Genomic DNA, 25,093 nt, shown 5'->3' on the forward strand with positions numbered 1-25,093 from the left:
TAAGAAACAATTCAGTTTTTTACATTCAAAGAATAAATGAACTAAAGTTTCATCTACATCACCACAAAAGGAACACTCACTTTGTACATCTGCATATTTGGAGATTGGGTCATCCCTGTGGGGATAGCCCTAATCAATGAGTTGAACTCCCTAAAAGGGACTGGAAGGCAGTGGTTTGATAAAAAATTGCTCATATGATAAGATGTTGCCAGATAATAGTTTCTTGTAGGATGCAGGCATCGATCCCACTACCTCTTGCATGCTAAGCGAGCGCTCTACCATTTGAGCTAATCCCCTCGCTTAATTGTACTAAAAAGCCTTTCAAACGTGTCTGACGTCATTCATTAGCACAATGCTAGCGTGTTATGGTAGGCTTTTTAACAACGACCCAACCTGTAAGAAATCGAAAGGACATAAGTACTTTTTCATTCAACTTTTGACCTATAACCCATTTTGAAGTTATACAAACTACAATCAAATCTGAGAATTGTCAAGGATAATCAGGTGAAAAAGACCGTCTAGCTCCATTGACTCCCATTCATTTTGCACTCATGGCGATCGCCCCCAGTGGAACTCTGGTGGAACTGCAACCAAAATTCGGTACAACGGGACTTAACCCTTTAGGCGCCAGAGGTTTTTTTCCGAAACGATCAATTTTGACATCTTCATTTCAAAAGGCTATATCTTAAAAGTGATAAGAGATAGAGACTTTCTGTAAATTAGAGAAATATGAAGGATGACCCAAAGTTTATGTAGAGATTAAATGTTTATATCTAATTTGCATATAATGACGTCATATGGTGGCGGCCATCTTGGATTATAAAATTTTCATGAAAAGTCGCATGTTTGAATGATAAAATGCACCACTTCTTTCCCCCCAAAATGTCCCTCACCTTCTGTATGCTATATTGCACAATACTGAATGCTCAGGTAAATAGTAAGTAGTGAACAAACTGTGTAAATCATTACTAATAAATGGCAGAAACAAACCAAATGCATGTAGCAGTAGACTGGCCTTTTGCTGTAGAGATTTTCCATTTACTACATACAGTAGGCACTCTGATTCCATGTATGGGGCACATATATATTATTCAGATGACACACAAACACAAGTAGACAAGACCTGTTTAGTTCATGTAGCCAGTGGGACTTTAGGACCCAGGAGCGAGTAGCAAGGGCTTAAAGGCTGAGGTGTCCATAGGGGCGGGTTCTTGTGTTTTCAGTCAGCTGCTTAGCCAGGGAAACGGAGCGGAGTGGAACTGCGATTACAGATGAGTGTTGGTGGCCAGTGTGCTGGCGTTCCGTATGTTGAAGGGTTTGTGTGCAGTTACCAGTAATTGAATCACGGAAGTGTCTCTGGGTTTAACGCCGAATGGGCGTGTAACTAGAACGAATCTCGATATCCGCTGGGAACTCTCTCACTCTTGCGGCCAGACTGTGCTGGTGTTACAGGGTGTTTGTATACTGTAATTGCTGCCGTGTGCTTGGGCGGATGGCCTAGCCAAAGTAGGTATTTGTTAGCCTGATTATCTAATTAACTGTTAGACTTTGGCCTTGCAACGACTCATTCTTATTCTATGTGTAGCCTGTACTCCTCACCTATCGTGGTTGTACAGAAAAAGGATGGCGCCATACGCCTCTGTGTGGACTATCGTCAACTTAACGCTAAAACCCGTCGCGATGCTTTCCCATTACCGAGAATTCTCTCTCGAGAGTCGCTGGATGCACTCTCTGGAGCTACACTATTTTCCACTTTAGATCTCGCCAGCGGTTACAATCAGGTACCCATGGCTGAATGTGACAAGGCAAAAACTGCATTTTGCACCCCATTTGGCCTCTTCGAATTTAATCGAATGCCATTTGGGTTGTGCAATGCGCCGGGGACTTTCCAACGTTTAATGGAGAGGATTTTAGGTGACCAAAGTTTCCATTCGTTGTTACTCTACCTAGACGATGTGGTCGTCTTTTCTACCTCTTTCCAGGAGCATCTGCGGCGGTTGGAGCTGGTTTTGGACCGACTACAGCAACACGGGCTGAAGCTAAAGCTTAGTAAGTGCCATCTTTTCCAGTCGGAAGTCAAGTATCTGGGCCACGTAATTTCGGCTAAGGGTGTCGCTACAGACCCAGATAAAATTAGAGCTGTCCAAGATTGGAAGACCCCCACCACAGTTGGGCAACTTAGATCGTTCTTAGGTTTTGCCTCTTACTATCGTCGTTTCGTTGAGGGATTCGCGAAATATGCGGCACCCCTCCATAAACTAGTGTCGAAGTTGCAGCCGGGCCGTAAAAGAACACCATCTCGAGCCGGCGGCACTTTGCAGAGCCATTGGGATTGGAGCTGTGAACAAGCATTTAAAACACTGAAGGACAAGTTAGTCAGCGCACCGGTCTTGGGATATGCTGATTTCTCCAAGCCCTTTGTGTTGGAGGTCGACGCCAGTGGTTTGGGTTTGGGGGCGGTGTTGTCCCAGGATCAGGGGGGGCAACGCTGCCCAATAGCTTATGCAAGCAGTGGTCTGCGACCTACAGAAAAGAACATGTCCAACTATAGTGCAATGAAATTGGAGTTACTTGCCCTGAAATGGGCAGTAACTGAAAAATTTCGAGAATATCTCCTTGGGGCTCTTTTTACCATATACACAGATAATAACCCTCTCTGTTATCTTCAAACGGCAAAGCTTGGAGCTGTAGAACAGCGTTGGGTGTCACAGTTGGCTTTGTTCAACTTTAAAATTGTGTATAGGCCAGGGTCCACAAACAAAAATGCAGACGCCCTATCAAGATTGCCAGAGGCTCCACCCCCTTGCTCTATGGATGAGGTAGCAGCTGGAATTACTGTTCCAGTGGAGATCCAAAGCCACTCTGCAGAGCTTGGCGGGTCCTGGTTGACTACCTCCTCGGCCGTTGAGGCTGTTCCCAGTCGGGAAAGGGCAGACTTGCAAAGCCTGCAGAGTTTAGACCCAGTGATTAGTGCCTTTAAACGCTACTGGCAGACAGGCGTACCCCCTACAGGGACAGAGCGAGCACAGGAACCACCTGCTATCGTGGAGCTAGTCCGACAGTGGGCCCGGATCCAGGAGACAGACGGGGTGTTGTATCGAACCACCCATGAGCCTGGTGGACGGGAGCCATTCTTGCAGCTTCTGGTACCACAAGTTCTCCAGACAGAGGTACTAACGAGTCTTCATAATAACCATGGGCATCAAGGGGTGGAGCGTACTACCAGCCTGATCCGACAGCGTGGTTATTGGCCATTTATGCGCCGAGACATCGAGCAATGGTGTAAAAACTGTGACCGGTGTGTAACGGCCAAAGCCGTGCAACCAAAAATCAGGACTTTCATGGGACGCCTAATGGCTTCCAGGCCCTTGGAAATCCTTGCATTAGACTTTACCATACTTGAGCGGTCCAGTGATGGAGCTGAAAACCTTTTAGTGATCACAGATGTGTTTTCTAAATATACACAGGCTTTCCCTACACCAGACCAAAAGGCAGGAACGGTGGTAAAAGTACTGACAGAAAAGTGGTTTTATAATTATGGTGTCCCGCAGCGCATTCACACTGATCAAGGTAAACAATTCGAGGGAGAACTTCTTAAACGTCTGTGCCAGCTGTATGGGGTCGAAAAGTCTCGCACAAGCCCATACCACCCCGCGGGCAACGGACAGTGCGAGAGGTTCAATAGGACCCTGTATCCTATATTCCGCTGGGAACTCTCTCACTCTTGCGGCCAGACTGTGCTGGTGTTACAGGGTGTTTGTATACTGTAATTGCTGCCGTGTGCTTGGGCGGATGGCCTAGCCAAACCCGTTGTTATACCAGGTCCCGTGCGCCCCGTCATACGTGTGCACTGGCTTCTGTGCGCTCCGGCGTCTGTGTGCTCCGGCGTCTGTGTGTGTCTGTTCACACGAGGTTATTAGAAGCCTTTTGTGAATGAACCCCGTCTCTCGTCTTGTTTACTTTGTTTGGACATCCAGCCACTGTTTTCTCATGTATGAAACTTATGTATGTTTTTACCATTCATTGATACCATGCCTATGAACTTATAGGGTTAATGTCGAGCTCTTCCGGTCATTAATCTTTTACCATTGAGATAAATTGTTGTGTTTGGGCAGTGTGCAATATTACGGGGGGGACAGGGGAAGGTGCTAGTGGGCATGTGCAATTTGGATAGCGTTAGCTGATCATCATAGTAGCACTCACGCACTTTACTTGTTCTCATATTTAAGTGGCCATTGCTTGGGTTCTCGTAGCTAGTGGGCGGAGCTCAGTGCTCAAGGTATTAAGGTGACCACTGTGTGGTGTGATTAGAATTTGTGTGTCCTAACAAAGCACTTTATGGTTAATGCAGTGTAGCCTTTGTTGCTGTCTTTGGTGTGCTGAATCCTTTTGGAGCCTTGTGCTCATGATGAACTAAAGGTGGATTTCCTGTCAACATTGAGTACTGTGGTCCGGCCCAATATTTAGTGTAAATATCTCCTACGAAGGCTTGTCTACGAGAACTCAGGTATGTGTCCATGATGTGTTGCTACCATTAATGTTGTTCCTGTACGAAGCACCTATTTTAATAACTCTGCAGACCATAAATAAATTATGTCTACATTGTTTTTGCTACATCAGCCTCCAATTGTTTCATTCACTTGAATAGTACTAGCGTGGGGTACATCTTTAGTCTACTGTACTAGTTGGGTCTCTCATCCCAGTCCAATAAATGGGAGTGGCGTAGTCAGACCATCTTGTGGTATATTACAACTGGGTTCTAACTCCTAAAGGCCACATTCAAAAGCTCATTTGCCACGGCAAGGCACAGATCAGGAGTGAGATGACGAGACAAGACAAGAGACAATGTTAGTATTTTTTTTCTTTTTGTTGTTTTTGTTGATGTTTTTTTGTTTTTTTTCTTAGCTGACAAAGACACACACATCACAAGGACATGAACACACAAAAAGTACTGTATGTCCTAAATGATCAGGGAAGTATATAGCAAATCAACCGTGTAAATCATTACTAAATGGCTGACATTTTTTTTTTATGTAGCAGGCCTTTTGCTGTAGAGATAATGACTCCCTATCCCTATCCATACAGGGCCGGCATTCCCATCATCTTGTGATAGACTATGCCTGACCTAATGCGTGTGTGTGTGGGAGAGGGAGAGGGAGAGAGCGTGTCACCACCTCCACCATGCGAGCAGCATGGCCAGATCTGCCTCGCGCGCGCCGAGTGGAGAGAATTTGCGCAGCTCGGACTAGGCCTACTGTCATTCTCATTGCGACTCCCCACACTGCCACTACGTTCCCCCCTAACTGTCCTATGAGCACTTCGACCTCGTCTAACATACCCAGTGGCATTAGACAAAGGCTTCACCACGTTACTGTCGCCGCGATTGTGGAGAGGCACACGTTCATAAGACAGAAGCTAGCGCTATGGACATTATGCTACCTCCATTATGCTACCTCCAGCCTCGTTCGCCACACCACTAACACCCTGCTAACTTCCCGATGAACACTCCGAACCCGTGAATCATTATTCCCACCAGTGACATTGGGCAAACGATTCAACGTTTGTGCTTGGTGTAAGCTAAACTATGGAGTAAACTCTCACTTTGTCCAGCTGCATCATTGCAAGGCAGGGACGCATCTGAAGCCTCACTAAACGAATCACCGTCATTTTCTGAAGGCAGATATTCCCCTTCAGAATCAGGGTCCGCGGAATAGAAGACCCAACACTTCATTTCAGGTAAACTTTTTTGATGCCATTAGACGATAATCTAATGCAAATACTCGCTGACGTTGACAATATCGCTCTGACAAAGTGGCTCACACGCACACTAGCTCCGGTATTTCACACACTGATTCAATGCGCTGTAGCTAGAAAGTTTTGTTTAAAGCGTGCCCTTTTTTCGACTCGGGGATGACGTATGACATGTCTGCCATCTAGTGGAGTGGAAGTTGAACGAAATATGACACCCTATTTGACTAAATCGGCCGTTTTATTCAGTACCGCATCTTGTCGACTATAGTCGCCTGTGGCGCCTAGAGGGTTAATACGGAGTGGCCAGGCTCTCCGTAGACGGGCTCTGGTGTTAGTCTGGGGTGCAGGGCGTACTGCAAGCAAACCCGGCAGGCGGTCCTTCCCTTTGGGGAAATGGCAACAGCAGACTCGAGAGTTATGATTTGGTTTCCGATCAGCACGCCTGTTGGATCAAATACAAATACATCATATGCGTGCAATAAATGTTCTTTTGTATCCCCTAAAATTCAATGTGTGTGTGTCTCTCTCTCTCTGTGTGTGTGTGTGTGTGAGAGCCTGGTATCAACCTGAACTAATATAACTGTCTTAACACAAGGGGCAAGCAGGGGGACCATCTGACTGCTGTAACGATCAGCTGTTTTTGATGGGTTTGCTAGTCATACCATAACATACTGTAAGCTAAGATGGTAACACCAACCACTACACAACGTGGACGGGCTTGTCTTTATGTTTTCACATAATGGTGGTATCATTGTAGCCTAAAGGTGGTTTACAAGGACCAAAACACGTTGGGAAATGTTTGAAGGTTGACTAATTTTTGTTTGCCATCCAAACTGCTAAAATTATGACTAAGTCACTAAAAAAATGCTTCAGCACGCGACCCCACAATCTTCTCTTCGCTGTGTTTGCTGGAAATCAATCCGCACAGTGGCATAAAATAAACAAGTATCTGGCCTGCATAAATCATGCCTGAAATACACATTAAGTTAGGTTGTGACCAGGATATCCATCTCTGCTCCCTCCCCCACCCTGACGTCCTAAGTGTGCGCTGAACACTTAGCCTTAGTTAGCTCCGGGGGTAGCCAAAATGTATATTCACTTAGCGGCATGAAAGATCACAGACACCACTCAAACAATTTTTCAATGCTTTATTCATGAAATCATTCAATATTACAACAATAAAAATAGCTTGTGTACTGTCTTAATTGAAACATCCTTTGCGCACAAATGATAGCCTATGTTTAGGGCAAAGAGAATGGACATCTCAACATAAGGATACATTAGAAGATGATGATTGGTGTAAACTTTGTCACGACATGATAAGCAGTTCTGACGCTTAAAAACGCAACATTCCATTCAGGTGTTTAACAACAGTAGCCTAAAAGGCGCACTGTTCTTAGCAGTTATGCCGAAGGCAGGGAGATTAGGCATTGCACCCTATAGTCACTCTGTTTGGAACATTGCAGTTCGGGTTTCAAGATTGATAAGATTCAGTTAATGCGTAGAGTATGGATCGTCTCAAAGTTTGCAATAATGCATTTAAAGCAATGTTCACGTCATGTGAGCCAGAGCCGATATGGCCAGAGCTGCTTGCTCTGTAAAGGTATTTCTGTCCCACCAAAATTTGCAAAATTTCATTTGGATGTGTTTTGAGAAAGTTCGATTTTACCGTTTTTAGTCAAAACTCGTTAGCCTGGAAGTGACCCGGGCATGTCATTTCGCTGCTACAAAACGTTATTTTTTATACCTCTTCTACAGTTCCAAACAACATTACACTTACGTGGTAGTGAGTAGAGGGTCCCTAAAGCCAAACCAAAGTTTCCCGAGGTCTTTATGTGGTCGGATAGAGAGTCCAGAATGAATTTAATCAAGCCAGTACCTTTCTGAAAAAGTGTACAATATGCCCAAGGTGTGGATCCCTCCAGGAGAACAGGAACATGTGAACTCCAGATCAAAAATGTACCTGAAGATGAAGATCACCAAGAGCATAAATGCACCAACAGCTATGGTCAGTAGAGTGACCATTGTCTGTGGAACATCGTGTCCAAAATGTGGCATTGTAGTGCAAATTAAATCATCCCGTTCTCACAGAATAAAACTGGTCTGAATCTGTCTCAGAGAGAGATGAGCCAGTTGCTAAGATATGATAGTCCTAATTTCTCTCTATATTTATACATAACATGACAAGTGTTCAGTTCCTCCCTGGACATTGGGTAGTTTTAATTTGACTGATAACTCTCCTACCACAGGATCACATGACCAGATTTAACCTTCCATTTCTCAGCTGGCACACCACTGTGCCTCTATTTCCTCATGGCTGTGTTTCTCAAGAGTGTGGCCATGTATTTATCTTTTCTTCTCATCTTAACTATTTATCTTTATGGAGAAGTGAGATTTTATGTACCATTTGACATATGCCCTAGAAACATAACCACTGTTAGTGTACTACGCGGAAATGCGTCTTTGACTGAATAAAGAAAATGTTGTATACAAAGTGCGGCCTTTTCTCCTTTTCTGATTACTTCTAAGTTTAGCCCAGTACTCTTAAAAACAAAAAAATAGACTGGCTGAAGCCTGCTCCTACCCTAGAATTATTTGTCTGGGCCTTCAGGCCTGACCCATCACTTAAGCCTGCGGGCAATCAGCTGTGTTAATGTACACCTCTCATGGACAATATTTACCAAAGGAGGGAAGAGTGCGCTCCTCCCAGCCTGGCATGAGGTGAACTACAGGAATGCTACACAGGTGAAACGAGTACTCAACCTAACACACAGATGCAGCTTGTCACTTCACTAGGATGCAGAGCTTTGGGATGCCGTCAATTTCTGGTGTGGAGCAGAGACAGTGTTCTCATCTTTAGGATTGGTCAGGGAGACCTCGTCTAGAGGAAGAGGGCAGTATGGCATCCATTGGACAGATCATCTTTGGAAGGTAGGCCTACAGCAGATCTGGAGAGCAACTGATTGGTCTTGAGCTGGTCTTAAGCTAGATTCTAGCCCATGTACTCTGCACCCAGATCTGCTTCAATACTTTTGAAACTACCTATAATGCCACACACTTACTTTTCAGCATAAACATTTCCGATGGACCATCACCTGCATTGTTTTAGTGTACCTGTTTACATGGACCGGTTGGGTGTTACATCTGGTGAATGAGTACACTAAAATGCTGAGGGATTAAGGCATGTGTCGAAATTTAATAAAGAGTTGCTCTGTTGGACATAGACAAGATATTTAGTGTCGGAGTGAACATAAAAGGAGCAGAATATAACCGCTGCTGTCACTGATGCGCCACCAGAAATAAATGTGCTGACTGTCCATTGAACTTGTAGTTGTAGAGTAGAGTTGTAGACCTGTAGAAGGGGGTCACTTGAGCTTCAGCCTGGTTGGTGCTCACGGAACAGGACGCAGAAGTCAAAAAGGGAGATCCAAGGTCTAACAAGAGCCAAGGAGCAGGACTGGAGCACTCAATGCTTAACGTGATTTTTATTAGTGCAAACCGACTAACGTTTCGACGCCCATGCGTTTGACTCTGAAGAAGACGCATGGGCGTCGAAACGTTAGTCGGTTTGCACTAATAAAAATCACTTTAAGCATTGAGTGCTCCTAGAGTTGTAGACCTTTTTTTTCCCCAACAACAAATTACTATGTGGCAGAAATATTTTACTAAATTGCCAATAGGTTTCTGTAGTTGATCTGTTTCTTCAAACTTTTCTTTTTTCTTTTCTGATTCTCATAGCATGATTGTCCTCATATTTCTGATGAGTGGATTAATTATTCTTCTCTTGGCCATAGCATTTGGAGGTGAGTGATTTCTCAAAATAGTAACATCGCTTAGTGTAAATCAGGGATGTTCCATAGCCCACAGGACACAATAGGATATAAATGAACACAAATTGTATATCTAGCAGGTGGTCAGGGCTTTCTGAGAACCACTACCCGGTCCACGGTCGGGAACCTGGGGCAGGACGTGGTCTTGGACTGCAGCTTCAGCCCCAAGCAAGACAGCAAGGGTGATGTGTCTGTCACCTGGGAAAAAGTAGGCATCACTGGAGTGGTGTACCGCTACCAGAACCAGGCTCCGGACCTGGTGGACCAGAACGCCGAATTTAAGGGCAGAACCCAACTCTTCCGAAATGTCGTGGCCAGTGGGAATGCCTCACTTCTTCTGCAAAGGGTGAGAGGGCAGGACCAGGGCATGTACCAGTGCAGTGTGAGTGCCCCTAGTGGTCGGGGGTCTATCAACATTCACCTTTGGGTGGCAGGTATACACTTGCATAATGTTATAATATAATGTTGTTGTTATATTGCTTTACCTCTATAATACATACACACTAAGGTGCAAGTAATTATTTTTTTATCAATATAATGCACTAAATGTTACATTCTAAAGGCTATAAATTAGAGCTGCTCACGGTAATTTATGTTGATATGTTTTGAGTAAGGTTTGTCTGTATCTGAGACATCTTTTTGGATAGATAATGCTGTGCTACCCAAAAGCGATCAGAACTACATGACAAAAGCTGCAACAAGTGACATTGGACTGCTGAATAGATTAGATGTAATGTCTAACTGTTAAATTGTTGTTCTTTAGCCTAGAAATCTAGACGCGCCCTAGCGGCAGCAAATTACATTTGCTGCCAGGTCTAGCAACTCTCCATTGGCTTGTGAGCTCCAGAAATCGAAACTTAATCAGGACATTGAAATCGTGTATAGAGTCATTTGGTGGGCTTAACATAATGATTGATGGCAGAGTTGCAACGGTTTGGCTTGGATTCCCTGCTACTTGAAAACAGATATCCTATTGCGTCCTATTGCGTGCAGAGGGAATTTGAAAGACAACTGATTATCCCGCCCCTCGGACTGAGCACTGCGAACGGTGAGTGCCCAGACCCTACATTTGAATGTGGGTCTGGCTCGCCAGGCTAGCTATACGTACCTGTGCATAAAAGCATCCGATTGGTTGACAAAGTTATCAGATGACCGTTGCACTCACTCCCCTGCGGCCAGGCTAGTTGTTCTTGGTGATGGAGGTAAGAACTAACACGTGTTCCATTCACTTACTGTATTGCAGTAAGCTCTTCAGATACTGCAGTTCTGTTTGATAAACACACATGACTGATATCTCTGAGTAATGTTTGTGTGGCTTTAGTTTGGTTAAGCAGTGTCAACCTGATTTCATCTGATGAGGTATTTCTTGACCAAATAAAATGTATTGTGAACTTAAGTAACATCTAGATGTAACCTTGATGAGTTAGTATACCTTTGCCCAGCAAAAACTATATTACATATATTCAAGTTTTTTGTTCAGTCCAACACCTATACACTTGCTTGGATGTGTGTGCCCTTTGTTGACTTTCAAACTGATAGATTTCACCACAATAGGGCATTAAGGGAATTTCTGAGCTTAGCACTCATGACTTGCAATTTTGCAAGGCCAAAGACACATCACACCTTTGTATAGAGAGGCACAACTTTCACTTTCAATTAATGAGTTCAGGACCATGCATGCCCTGTGAAATGTCCAGTAATTTAAGTTAATATTTCTGGTATTCAGACTTACCTAATCAATTTCTGAGGTCAGGTGTATGTTGTGTTCAATAGAAGTGCTGTCTTAAGTTCTAGAGACAGTGCAAATACTTATCACAGTGTGGCTGAGGATAATGTTATGAAGAAATTGACCATTACCATAACATAATTAAACAGAATCTAAACAGAGTGCTCTGTCAGCATCATTGGTAATGGTGAACAATGTCTTTTTGAGAGTTTGGGAATCATTGCTACTGAAAGATATGAAAGCAACAGGGCAGACACTGTGATATTTTATCAAATCCATTGCATAAACTAAATGACTCAATCATTTTTTTTAACCAGAATGCTTCAGTTCCTTATTGTTTGTGTGTCCTCCCAGCATTTTCTGCTCCTGAATTTAAAAGGACGGGGTCCAGCTTGACTGCAGAGGCCCAAAGGTGGTTCCCCAAACCCAATGTCGCCTGGGAGGACCACGCCGGCCATGCTTTGAATGGCAGCACCAAGTTTTTCAACAACTCTGCCGGAATCTTCCGGGTGGAGAGCAACCTGCTGGAGCCAGCCAACAGGGACGACACCTACACCCTCGTTATCAGTAACCCCCTCATCAGGACTGTCTCCATGGCAACACTGACAGGTAGATAAATACACACAACAGCACAGCGTACACATTATACAAACAAACGCACAGAGAGCGAGAGAAAGAGAGAGAGAATTCAGAAACTCTCTCCAGAATCCCTTCTCCAGAACACTGTCACAGTCCATTGATTGCCATAGCTTACTGCAGAAGTTCCACAGGTAAAACAAGTTAATGAGCCGTCATTGGAGTAGGAGACAGAAACCCACAGTCTTGAGGCCAGTATCCTAAAAGTAGACTTGGCACATCTCCATTGTGTAACAGGACATCCCCCTTCATTGCCAATGTTGGCGAATGAAGTTTGTCAAACAGACTACAGTATGTTCAGTTATGGCCAACTGTTTTATGTGAACTAGGCTACTGTTTGACAACTTAAAGCAACACCAAAGCACCTTTCCTCTGTCACACGCACGCTATTTGTTTTTATCCAGCACCGGCTTTGCAAATAATAATGATGTCCACAGACAAGGTAGAGTATGTTGCATGATTTTATGAAAGTATGATGTATTGCGACATCAGAAGCAAGTCAAATTTGTAGTTTCTTATGCATCATTCCTTCGGACTACAGATCCGCTACCCGATCTGGCAAACTTGCATAGTGTGGTTATAGCCGATAGAGGGTCGTGAAGCAAATGCAGAAGTGCTGTTTACCCTGTTACGAGTTGATGAACCACTGAAACGATTTTCAAAACATTATTTTAAGGTACAAAAAACTCTTTGGTGTTGCTTTAATGTGGGCCTGTATGGGCAAACATTCTGTCTTTTATATTACTCCAGGGGAGTCTGGCGTGTCAGTGAAGACTGACTTCACATTCAACACCGCATCACCCAGGCTGCTGTCCTTGTCTCTTGTCCCAGCTCTGCTGTCTCTCTGCCTGTTGCTGCCCTGAGGTGGCCAGAAAACACACCAACGCTAAAAACACCTGTCTGTGGCCCAAGACCAGCTTTTTAATAGTCACACGTTGGGGCTTCTCATTCTTGTCCATTTGTTTGGCAGCTTTTTTTCCCCAAAAGAAAAGGACATTTTTTAATTTCTTTTAATAAATATGCCATGTTAATAAATGTTTTGTTATATGATAATTAATAATAAATGTTTAATATTGATGGTAGTCTGGATAAATATGCCCACAAATTAATAGAGATGGGTTTTGCCATTCATGTCATGGCAGAAGTGCTAATTTAACATTAGACTCGTGAAAATAAAACCATGTCATGTCTTATCCACAAATGTGTGAAATACTGTTTGAAGGGAGGGCACTAAGTCTTTCCTACCGGTAGATGGGGGCATACGGTTTTCTGATGGTTGAGACTCGCAGGACCCTGTCGATGGGCCTCTCTTATCCCTGACTTGGTCCTTGGAAGGCTGCCTAAGCCACGCCTGTCACGGATCTTCCACGCGGTGATTGGCTCACAGTGGACCAAGGTACCTAGTGTCAAGTATCAGCTGAGGAGAAAAGTGAAGAATGAAGTTTGAGACGTAAAAGTTACCCTGTGGTGGGGGTTGACGTCTTCATTGCTTCGCCAGACAAAATATTTCCGTTTTGAAGACGGATTGTCAACAACTAAAGGCGATTAGGGTCTACATTTTAGTCACTTCCTACAGTTGTTCATTTTTGTTGCAGGTTTGATCAGTTGTTTGGTCACTGGTCGTAGCCTATATAAGAACACTAGTTTCGTGTAATTGACTTGATAATATGTCGGTTTCCAGTGAGAATTCGGTTAAAGATATAGAAACAAAGTCAGCACTGAAAGAAAATGGAACTTCTCCCAGATCCCAAAATAATGGGGAGAGTGTCAACAATTCGCGAGCTGTTTGCCGGGTTTGCAAAAGGTTATATCGAGAACCTAAAATTTTACCATGCCTGCATACGTTTTGCGCTGATTGCATTCGCCAACTGGAGCCGTTCTCCGTAACCACAATCAATGGCAAAGCGCTTTTACCCGAACATGAGTTTATTCGAGACCATGTTCCCTTCACCGTCTTGTGTCCTGAGTGTGACTCCGAGGTGGACCTACCGACGTCCGGGGCAGATGGACTGACCACAGACCACCTCGCTCTGGACGAGGTGTTCATGGAGACTCTCTTGAACGAAAACTGCGTTGTGTGCGACCTCTGCAGCGAGGGAGACGCCGGGAAGCGCTGCGAGGTCTGCTGTGTCAACCTCTGCGAATTCTGCAGTCAAGCCCATAGGTGAGTTGTTCACTTGACTTCCTTATCGTTCTGCAGCCTCAGCTGTTGTTTATTAGTTATTCACTCTAACTCTTTAAAGAGAAACTTTTTGATTGAGACAATTGTAACTTAAAATGTCCTGAAGTCGCTTTATTTCCAGACTACTGAACTTTAATTATTACTGTGCAGGCAGCTGTGGCCTATCCATCCACACAGCTACCCCTCCCCCAAAACACACACACACACACTAACTAACTACCATTTGGCCCACACTATTCCGTGTGTGTTGTAGTCTCACAGGAGTATCCAACCATTTGTATCACTTACAAAGTTAAAATGTTGCAATGTTACAAACTTTCCTTGGGCCCATACCCTTTCAGACACAACTGACCACATCTTGCTTATAATGTTAGCCTACCTCACATCCACCTCACATCCACCTCACCTGATACACTGACCAGAAGGGTGGGCAGCCGTGGCCTACTGGTTAGCACTTCGGACTTGTAACCGGAGGGTTGCCGGTGTTGCACCAAATTCTGTGACCTGTCGAATTTTGTGACTCCAATAAAACAGCGCCCTCTAGAGTCACAAAATTCGACAGGTCACAGAATTTGGTGCAACACCGGTTCGAACCCCGACCAGTAGGCACGGCTGAAGTGCCCTTGAGCAAGGTACCTAACCCCTCACTTGAATGTTATTATAACTCAGCGATTACAGGGAACTAGCCATTGGTGATGCAAAACATTGCAAGACAAAAGTGACAAGCGACAGGTGACAAGTGAATTGCCAGCAGTGTGTAGGCTACACAGCTTCTTTAGATTATCAATCCAACTCGTCCATGTATTTCCCTCATTATAGATATTGCAGTGTTTCCCACAGAATTGAATTCCATTTGTGGTGGTTGGTTTGCGGAATTAACTTGAATACAACAGTACTTTAAATTAGCACAAATTAGCACAGTGTGGTTATGCGCTGCTGTTGTTGCAGGCAGCTCACTGCGCCGGGATTGTGCTTCACTGTGTGTGTGCTGAGTGTGTTTCACTAATTCACGGATTGGGATAAATGCAGAGACCAAATTTCCCTCACGGGATCAAAAGAGTATATATACTTAGAAGAACATACAGAAAAACAGCTCTTGCATGTCAGTCAGTGGCCCACATATACTGTAGCTATTAAGAAGGGTGTCACTTGCGCTCAAGCCTTTTCGGTGCTCGCAGTCCAGGACCAAAGGGTCAGAGAAACTGGCTGGCCTACTTGTAGCTATTGTTGTCTGTCTTTGTATCTGTTCTGTCCATTTGACTATGTATAGGAGACAGAAGATGCATTTAGGACAGTGTTTCTCAAAAGTGTGGTCCGCAAGCAGATGTAAAATATAATAAACAGTTCCAAACAGATCTGCATAAATCCAAACAGTTCTGCATATCATATGATTCCTCTTACACAATAAGCAAGGTGCAGAGACAATAAGCAAGGTGGTTCAGTGAGTAGGCCTATTGTGTAAGATACTGTTGAAGCAGATCAACTGTTTTTCTTTTTTTTAGCTAGGTGGTCAGTGATTTTTTTTTTTTATGATTTTTTTTTTTTGTTTTTTTTTTTTTATTGGTTAAGTGGTCCTTGGTCTGAAAAAGTTGAAAAACACTGATTTAGGACTAACCGGCTTTAATACACCGCAGATGACTAACACCGTTCCTCCTTGACTTTTTCTATGTCTAACTTGTATTCTCTTATGACCCATTCAGACAGCGACAAGAGACCATTGAATGTTATTATAACTCCGCGATTACAGGGAACTAGCCATTGGTGATGCAAAACATTGCAAGACAAAAGTGACAAGCGACAGGTGACAAGTGAATTGCCAGCAGTGTGTAGGCTACACAGCTTCTTTAGATTATCAATCCAACTCGTCCATGTATTTCCCTCATTATAGATATTGCAGTGTTTCCCACAGAATTGAATTCCATTTGTGGTGGTTGGTTTGCGGAATTAACTTGAATACAACAGTACTTTAAATTAGCACAAATTAGCACAGTGTGGTTATGATGCTAACCAGATTTAAGCACAATTTAGTACAACCTGGAAAATCATTGTGTGGTGGTCAATGTTGATGTTGTGGTGGGCCGCCACAAATAAGTCAATGTATGGGAAACACTGATATGGTTGCTGGTGTTCCTCTTTGTATGTATTATCATGTCCCTTTACCCCCGTAGGAGACAGAAGAGGACGTCGTCTCACTCCATCCAGAGCCTGGAGGAGCTGAAGGCCCAGGGCCGTCTGTCTCGGCCCGTGCTGTGCGCCCTGCACCCAGGCCAGGAGCTACGACTCTTCTGTGAGCCATGTGATGCGCCCGTGTGCCTGGAGTGCGCCGCCACCTTCCACCGCGAACACCGCTGCAGCCCGGCGCGTGAGGTAGTGCACCGGCACGGCGACCGTCTCCGCGAGCTGATGGCCGGCAGCCTGCGGCCACGCCTGGCCACGCTAGAGCAGTCGCTCCAGCGAGTGGAGCTCTCGCAGGAGGAGCTGGGGGTGCGCGCAGACGCACTGGCCGCCGAGGTGCGGGCTTTCGCCCGCGGCTACGCCTGCGCGGTGGAGGCGCATTGCCGCGGGCTCTTGCGGCGGCTGGAGGAGCTGCGCCTGCAGCGCCGCAACCAGCTCCACCTGCAGGGGGCGCAGCTGAGGCAGGCCATGACGGACGCACGCGGCGCCGCCGACTTCGCCGAGCGCCTGCTCACGTGCGGCACCGACACAGAGATCCTCGCTGCCAAGGCCGTCACACTGCGCCGGCTCACGCAAGTCGTCGAGACTGGCTACAACCCCAGCCCCGCCACCGTCGCCCCTGACGATGGGAGCAGCATCTGCTTCGTGCCCTTTGAGGCCGCTGGGGAGGTGGACGGGTACCCGGTGGTGGGGGTCATCCACGCCAAGGCGGTGGACCCCAGCAAATGCACCATACAGGGGGAAGGTGAGAGTCACAACACAGGCCTTTAGCGTAGCATCTTTAGCATTGCTCTAGTTTAGTGAAATCTGACACGGAATTTGCAAACTAGAACAATAAGCAAATCTCTTTAAATTTTCCCTAATTTTCTCAAGGTACTCAACTGTGTGCTATAATAACTTTCTAAGGTTAAGAGGTTATCTTCACCTAACCCTGATCTCTTTAGTTGTGAACTCTTTAGTTGTAAACCCATGGGCCACAGTGCCACACCCTAAACGCATTGTTCCAGACATGCACAGGCCCTGGTCTTTTCACTGTTTACACATTTGTGTAATTACTGTGGCTGTACTGTATTGTTAATTTTTTTTAAAAGAAAAAAAATATTTGAATATTTGGTTACTGATGAATGTTTAGACAGGCACTGACTGGCACATGCATTGGCACAGTGGGCCCACAAAGACTAACTTGCAATACATGCTTTCTGAATAACAGGGGTAGTGTGGACTGAACAAATGCTAGCTCTTTTGTAGAGAACCCACATACCCCAGCAGATAGGCACTGAAAATATTCTCTCAAGGAACTTAGTGTGTGTGTGTGTGTGTTTGTGTGTCTGTGTGTGTTATTACCGACCAGCAAACCTGGCGTGACGCCTGTCTCTTTGTGTTGTGTAATGGCCCCGGGTCTCTCTCTGCGACCCAAACTAACAGCTCAGTACTTTTAAAGCGGATCTTGGTCCCGGGCCGACATGAATGGATTAGATTCTGGGCTCAGTGGACCGTGGTATGGGATGCCGGAGTGGTGCTGGAATTCTGGCCCTGTTCCAGAACCCATTTCCCACAGTGTAACTTGCAGGACATTCAACTGATGGACCGCAGGAAATAGAAAAGATACCAGAGAGCAGTTGTATGTGTACCCCCACATACACACACACACACACAGACACACACACACACACACACACACGCACACCCACACATACACTTCATCTAAACGCTACCACACCCAATTTGCTCAAAAACACACAAACATGCTCACCCACAAGCGTAAATACAGGAGCCTTGCAGCCATTGACTGGCAGGGTAACTAGTAGGTAACATTCCTCGTCTCCATGGAGACGTTTCAAGTGGTGGCGCGAGTGCTTGTCAGGGAGCTGGAATGCAAGGCAGTCGAGGCAACCAGAGGGGTCGTCTCATTTCTGCCGCCCTGTAGGGGCATGCCCAGAGGAAGCCCTGAAGCCACCTCTAGCCTATTATTCTTCCCTCTCCCTCTGTGTCTATGTTTGCTTTCTCTCTACCTGTCACATTTGTTTTTCTTCTGTCGTTTTGTGTCTGTGCTTTTCTTTTGTGTGTGGTTCTCTGTCTGCTCTCTGTTATTTTGTCCATTACATTTCTCTCTCCCTTTCTCTCTCTCTCTCTCTCTCTCTCTCTCTCTCTCTCTCTCTCTCTCTGACTTTATGTCTTTCTGTCTTAGTCTCATTCTCTAGCATCATGTACAGTATGTGCATTTGAGAAGCAGCTGGTCTAAGCAGTAAGTGTAAAACAAACAGAGGGACTGGTTAAGAGGAGTTTGTTACACTACTTGTGTAAACCTAACACTGAACGTCTATTTGTAGAGATAAATAGATGGATGGATGGATGGATGATCCCCAAGGGGAAATTCAAGTATACTATTCATTGTATACTGTTTCTGAGGCATTGCGTGTGTTTTTTTTGTTTCTTCTCTCTTTGTTTTGTGTGTGAAAGTGTGTGTGTGTGTGTGTTTGTGCTGCTGTTTATCTCTTTGAGTGTATTCCTCATGTCTGTCTGTGTGTGAGAGAGAATGTGTCATGTATCTATGTTTGTTTGGTTTCATGTGTTGTCGTCTTCTGCTTGTGTGGCTTCTCTTCTCTTCCAAGTGTTTGCGATAGCTAGCTGTAATACGGATTAGTGGTTAAGGAAGGTTGCAGGGTGTCGTATCTCTCTGTCAGCACCTGAGCCACTGCCTAGCACCACTGCAGTCATAATGTCAACAGCATTTGGAGCTTATCTCCCCAAGGGATTTGGCCAGAAAGTTATGTTGGATAAAAGCATCATGGAGGCTGGAGATGTAATGACTTGCTCATGCGTGCGTGTGTGCATGCAACGTATAAAAGATAAACCTGTGTGTATCAGTGACTTATCAACAACAGTGTTATGCCTAGGCAGAGACTTTTAGAAGAGGTGCCCATAGTGTTCTGCCCATAAAGCCCACAGGCTTTGGCTGTGATGGGCATCGCCAAAGTGCTCTCTCTGAAAGCACAGTGCAGCTCAGCTCAGCTCAGGCAGTTTGGAAGTGGAAAAAAGCGACATCACTTTGTCACAGAGCGAGCCGCTATCAGTACCCAGGCGGTAATGGGCTTTTATGCCATTCCCCTCTGATGAGTTGGCCGAGGGGAGGTTGTCGTCGCAATTGGTGTCAATTTTGGGTCCTGTTGAAGCTCATCATTGTTATTAGCTATTCCGCCAGAGTCATTTGGCCGCATTAGGTGGCCGTGTGTGCGGCCGTTGAGCGGTGCAGAATTCAGAAGGCTGTCCGTGCTTGAATGATCTGCGTGCCCTGAATGATCTGCGCTGACCAGACATCAGGTTTAGGAAACGGCCTCTGCCTCCCACTTGTTTACATTTTTTCTATTCTATCAGTCCCCTCTCTCGTCCTATCTTCTCCTTTCATTTATTTTATACTATTTTTCACTATTACTTGAGGGCAGCCGTGTCCTACTGGTTAGCGCTACAGACTTGTCCTTTTTCTCTTTCTTTATTTTGTTCATAGCTTCTTTCTTTCACACTTAATGGACTGACTGAGAGAAACTGCATTGCACAGGTAGAGAGAGAGAGAGAAAGCAGGAGAGCTGGAAGTGACCTTTGACCTTTTGGTGGCAGGTGTGCAGCTGGGCCGGGAGGGTCAGAGGTCCGAGTTCACACTGGTCTGCCGCGACGCATCCGGCGAACAGATGGGCAAAGGAGGCGACGCTGTGCTGGTCAGCATTGTGCACAAGGAGAAGAAGGACTGGTGGGTGAGACTGTTCACATATTAGCACCAAATGCTTCTGAGCCAATTTGGTCTCCCAGAAAAGTAATTTTTCCTACACCCAGATCCAAGAATTTATCATTAAACCCCTTTTCTTTTAGGAAGGTTTGTATACTTATGTTTTGTGTATGTAATTTACCATTTGTAATATGTAAGATTTGTGTGAACCAACATAGATACACATATGATTTTATTGACCGCAGAGACTGTGAGCACATTATTGCAGTTAATAGTCTTCATAGCTAAAGTTGCTCAATTGTTTTGAAATAAGTGATTGTGTCAGAACGTTGCTCTCCCAGCAAACACAGTCACGCTCTCATACCACGTGCCAACTCTGTGTCTTGTGCAATTACTGGCATGCGTGTGGGAGTGCAGGTCAGCAAATGATGCCCTTTGAAATCTCCGCTCCCTCCCGTAGCACCGCGGAGGCGTCTATCGTGGACAACAACAACGGCTCGTACTGCGTCTCCTACATGCCTGCTGTGCCGGGACCCTACTCCGTGTGGGTGTGTGTGAAGGCGCAGCACGTGAAGGTAACCCACTGCTAAAATCCATCACTACACCACCGGAGGTTGGTGATCAAAATAACACATTCATAATCATAGACTTAATTGCTGCAATATATCCATGTGCCCAGCACTTGCTACGTATTTACAGTGTATTTCAATGTCTTGGTAATGCAGTTGTTGTCATTTAGTTCATGTTTAGCATTTTAATGTGCATTAAATGGTGATGTATGATATTTTCCCCATGGGTTGAGCACTGCCTCTTGTGTCCTTTGTACCCGACTCGAGCAACACATTTGTTACCGAGGCAACAACTCAGCCGGCTTTTCTTCCCCGATCACTCAAATTGTCACCATGACTGAGCGCAGTGGTGCCAAGATAACTCACTCTTGGCCCGGCCCGGGGGACTGCACCGCCAAGTCCTTAGCACCCAGCCGTCTTTTGCACACCGCAATCACCAAGGTGCAGAAAGATCGATGGCACTGTGCTGAACACTTAAATAGCAGCGTTTTGTTTTATTTTTTTAAAAGAGAGCACAATGCCTTCAGCTCTGACAGTGTGGCCCAAGGTTCTCTGTCTGATCCCAAAGTGGTTCTAAAGCGAACGCTAGCCAGAGTGACAGGCTGGCGGCGACCCTGCTGAGAGAGAGAGGCAGCCGTCGGCATGACGATGGGGGCAATTAAGGCTGCCAGCTTTAATGATGACCCTGCCCCTCTCATCGCTGGCCGAGCCGTGGAGGAAATGACATGGCAATTAGCGCTTCCATTAGGACAGTGGGATATTAATGATGACGGTCATCAGCCGCCATGCCCCCACTGGCAGTCGATCTGTAATACACTAACAGGGCTACGGGGGCTTTACAGCCCAGTGATTAATGGGAGCACATGATGATGACCCCTTTTGTTGTTGTTATTTTGATGTTGTTGTTGTCGTCGTCATTTTTGTTTGGTCGTTTGTCTCAGGGCTCTCCTTTTGTGCTAACCGTGAAGAGAAAGTTCCGGCGCCACCGCGGCATGTTTCACTGCTGCTCGTTCTGCTCCAGTGGGGGCGCTAAAGAGGCTAGGTGTGCCTGTCCGGGGACCATGCCAGGTATGGGATGTGCACAGGTGTTCTCCTGTCACACTGCTTTTAGAGTGAACTCGTGAAACTTGTGGTAATATTGTGAATACGTGATAATTACTTACACACACTTACACACACTTGCACACACAGCCAAACACACAGACACAGCCAAACACACACAGAAAATGAGACACTGTCTGTTCTTAATTCTTACTGAAAGCTGCAGATTTACAAGTTATTATGGATTAGTAAGTGAGACAAAATAGGCAGAACCAGGGGGGTATTCCCCCAACCTCGCTAAAGGCCAAACATGGCTTATTTTGATAAGTCTAGCTAATTTAAGTGAGAGTTCTGTTCCGTTAGTGAGGTTAACGTGAATCCCAGCATTCTCCACTAAACCCAGCTGCAATAAAGGCATAAAAAAGGCCACAAAAAAAAAAGTAGAATTTTTTTTCCGACAGTGTCACCATGCATGGATTTACACATTCACTAGCTCCAGCGAATTTATGAAGATTATGCGACTTAAAATGTTTTCACTTGACATGGGTGTGGTTCTAGGAATCTCGCTACTCTGTGTCATTTACGTTTTGTAATGGTGTAATGCGCAGCGAGACAGCATGGGAAAGGAATTATATTCTTGCGTGTTCACAGGTTCGCTTCCCATACGAAGTATTTAGGCTACATAGCTTATCACCTTGAAAATGGCATTTTTAGTTATACTCTTTAATGAAAGACATGTCCTACTGTTGATAAAGGGTCATGCACATTTGGTAGGCTGTTCAGTGACCGTAAATTATGCTTTGCCAGTGGGCTATATTATATCTGATGCAAGCCAAAGGATAATTCTGTAGCCTGTAGGCCTATAGGCAGCTAATAATTAAAACTGCTTCATGTGTCGATGATTGTTCATGAATGTCAAATCAACTGTGTGCTACACCAATTAAATATTAGGCCTAAATGACAAATTGAAAGCCATTGCATTTCAGATAAATATATTTCAAACACTTTGGGACTTATGGGAGATAATGGGCTATATTACGTTGATACTCATTTATTTTATGACCACCTACACCTATAGACAATAATTTGGAGTGAATCCTTTTAATCTGAGAACGTATAGATAGTTTACTTGTTTTGTTCAAGAGTGAAGACAATCAAACTCGCAATTATTTCAAACCATTAGCATTGTTGTTTTAAATGTATGCTTTCATTATTCTCCAATTTCTGTAGGCAACTATCTATTTTTTTTCTCTCGATGTTAAATTTGATGACTTTTAATGAAAATCCTGTAAATGGCGCTTGCAAATCGAACAGAAATCGTCTAGTATTGTCTTAATTTTACGACATATATCCTCTTTTCGTCAATCTACTGTTTTGGTCTACTTTTCTACCTCGTGCACGAGCAGAGATGAAGCTGACCTAAACCGCGCTTGAATAAACGAGGCCAAAATGCCTCTAGTTAATGGAATAGCTTCAGCCCCAAGTGAAAGTCTACGCTACTGTAGTTCAAGCCAGGCCATTTCTGTTAAGCCCCGTCTTCATTAGCGAGGTTGATGGAATACCCTCCAGGTGTGTTGACATTCTTAAATAGCACACAAGAGTTCATGAAACGCAGAACACAGACAGTTTGCATACACAGACGAATAGCTAATATGGCTGCCTGACTTATGTTTTTGTGTGTGTGTGTTTCTGTGTGTGTGTGTGTGTGTGTGTGTGTGTGTGTGTGTGTGTGTGTGTCATGCAGGAGGGTTCCAGGGCTGTGGCCATGGTCATAAGGGGCACCCTGGTAAGCCCCACTGGTCCTGCTGTGGCAGCCTGGTGGAGGCGTCCGAGTGCCTGGTGCGTGCAGTGGGCACGGTGCCCAGCTCCCAGCTCAGGACCGTGGAGCTCTGAAGAATCTGCTCCACTCCCACCCCAACCCCTCTCCTTCTCTCCTCAAGCCCCCATCCCCTTGAAGGATTTGCTCCACATCTTTAGTCTCTATCTCTACGATTCTACCTCCTTGTTTTTTAGATCAACGTTCATAGTGTTTCATTACGTCTGAAACGCGCACACACACACACACACACACACACACACACACACACACTTACTGTATATCAGTTTCTTTCTCACATCTGTGAGTCTCCGTGGTTACAAAGACACTACAATGAATTTCTTCTTGTGAAAGCCTTGCACAGTTTGATTCAATTTAGATATGCAGCAAAAGCTGAAATGGCCCAGGATCTTTTTTCGCTTTCTTCCATGCAGTCGAAGCCTTCTGGGGCCACATCATTTTTTTTTGTAGGGAGGTTTGATCTCCCCTTTTAATTTATTACCATCTCTGTACCACTAGGGGTTTAAGCTCTGTTTCACCACGTTGAAGGAAAAAGGAAACACTGTTTTTTTTAGTCTGTGTATCATAGCATATTCTCATATCCCCTCTGGAGTGCTGAGACGTAGATAATGGGAATCATGCCAGGCAGGTCTCGGAAAGCTCAACAAAAGGAATCCTCTCTTGCCGTATATATATTCTATAGATTTAGGCTATGTGGATAACAAGCCTCGTTCAGTTGAAGTGACTTTGACTTTGTGGAAATGCCGTTGCCCGAGGCCTGCCTCGCACATCAGGGGTGGCGAGTGCAACGATCAGAAGATGAAATGGTGCTTGATGATGCTTATTATTCTGAGCACTGCCACTACCACCTCAGCCACCTTTACGTGTCTGTTGCTTAGCCAGCATATTCCTGATTAGTGTCATAATGTGTTTTATAGGGCTACTCTTTATGGCACCGTTATGTCTTATCAAGGGATTGTACTCTTTATCTCTTAATCACCAGCAATTATTGAATATTATGAAGTCACTTTCGTTTGTCCTCTTGTTATTTACACCAGTAAGCATACAGAACTTTTAAAATGATACATAAGTTAATGTTAATGTGATCTTTGTGTTGTATAAATGTGTTCTTTTGCATGTTTAGAAGTACCAAAGAACTGCCTCACGTCACCACATCACGCCAACAGTGCCTTGTTTGATTGGATGTGTTTTTTTTTTTTTTTTTGTTCAGTTCAGTTCCTGGACCATGTTCTCTTTATATGCCATTACTTCACTATAGCAAAGGCCAAGGTCAACGAGTTTCTAAAATGTTCTAACAAGGACATTTCTCATTTGCTTGCTCCATTGTCTGACATGGCAGCTGCTTTTTAGATGCTGGGCAACAATATATGAATGTCCTTTGTGCTACTAGGCCCAGGAGCTTATTTGCTGTCCAGTGATGGGATTTGGAGAAGTGGATATTTAGAAAAAAGGAATAACCTTTATGGTTTGGATTTGTTAGAATTGTTTTAATGTTGTTATGCAACTTCAAATAAAAACAACTTCTTTGGTTTCCAATAGCCCCTGTTGTATTTGTACTCTTGCATTATCAATGAGCCCCATAGCTCTTGTTAGCTGTTTCAGAACAAATGAGTTGGCTTGTTTTT

At 44.7% G+C, this 25,093-nt stretch overlaps 2 protein-coding genes across 4 annotated transcripts; both read left to right on the forward strand.

Moving 5' to 3' along the window:
* Positions 1–8,508: 8,508 nt before the first annotated feature.
* vtcn1 (V-set domain containing T cell activation inhibitor 1) lies at positions 8,509–12,929 on the forward strand. 2 transcript variants are annotated; one of them, XM_042084085.1, is made up of 5 exons: positions 8,509–8,682; positions 9,490–9,554; positions 9,659–10,015; positions 11,662–11,916; positions 12,694–12,929. In XM_042084085.1, exons 1-5 carry the CDS (start codon positions 8,651–8,653, stop codon positions 12,804–12,806), a joined length of 822 nt encoding a protein of 273 aa, XP_041940019.1. In that variant the 5' UTR covers positions 8,509–8,650; the 3' UTR covers positions 12,807–12,929. The 2 variants fall into 2 exon arrangements, with proteins under 2 accessions (XP_041940019.1, XP_041940020.1); XM_042084086.1 differs by having other exon boundaries at positions 9,662–10,015.
* A 418-nt stretch (positions 12,930–13,347) lies between these two features.
* On the forward strand, positions 13,348–25,006 carry trim45 (tripartite motif containing 45). Of its 2 annotated transcripts, XM_042084083.1 has the most exons (6): positions 13,354–14,107; positions 16,294–17,045; positions 19,916–20,045; positions 20,482–20,596; positions 21,532–21,658; positions 23,376–25,006. In XM_042084083.1, exons 1-6 carry the CDS (start codon positions 13,611–13,613, stop codon positions 23,522–23,524), a joined length of 1,770 nt encoding a protein of 589 aa, XP_041940017.1. In that variant the 5' UTR covers positions 13,354–13,610; the 3' UTR covers positions 23,525–25,006. The 2 variants fall into 2 exon arrangements, with proteins under 2 accessions (XP_041940018.1, XP_041940017.1); XM_042084084.1 differs by lacking the exon at positions 23,376–25,006 and having other exon boundaries at positions 13,348–14,107; positions 20,482–20,634; positions 21,532–21,652.
* Positions 25,007–25,093: the final 87 nt, after the last annotated feature.

This window comes from Alosa sapidissima, chromosome 2 (genome assembly GCF_018492685.1).
Source record: "Alosa sapidissima isolate fAloSap1 chromosome 2, fAloSap1.pri, whole genome shotgun sequence".
Lineage (NCBI taxonomy): Eukaryota > Metazoa > Chordata > Actinopteri > Clupeiformes > Clupeidae > Alosa > Alosa sapidissima.

Bases quoted from the DNA above. Each gene is read 5' to 3' on its own strand.
- vtcn1 (XM_042084085.1), top strand. From the start codon at position 8,651: ATGGCATCCATTGGACAGATCATCTTTGGAAG. The intron at 9,555-9,658 runs GTGAGTGATTTC...TTGTATATCTAG, and splicing joins CTTGGCCATAGCATTTGGAG to CAGGTGGTCAGGGCTTTCTG. The intron at 10,016-11,661 runs GTATACACTTGC...GTGTCCTCCCAG, and splicing joins CATTCACCTTTGGGTGGCAG to CATTTTCTGCTCCTGAATTT.
- trim45 (XM_042084083.1), top strand. From the start codon at position 13,611: ATGTCGGTTTCCAGTGAGAATTCGGTTAAAGATATAGAAACAAAGTCA. The intron at 17,046-19,915 runs GTGAGAGTCACA...TTTTGGTGGCAG, and splicing joins ATGCACCATACAGGGGGAAG to GTGTGCAGCTGGGCCGGGAG. The intron at 21,659-23,375 runs GTATGGGATGTG...TGTGTCATGCAG, and splicing joins CTGTCCGGGGACCATGCCAG to GAGGGTTCCAGGGCTGTGGC.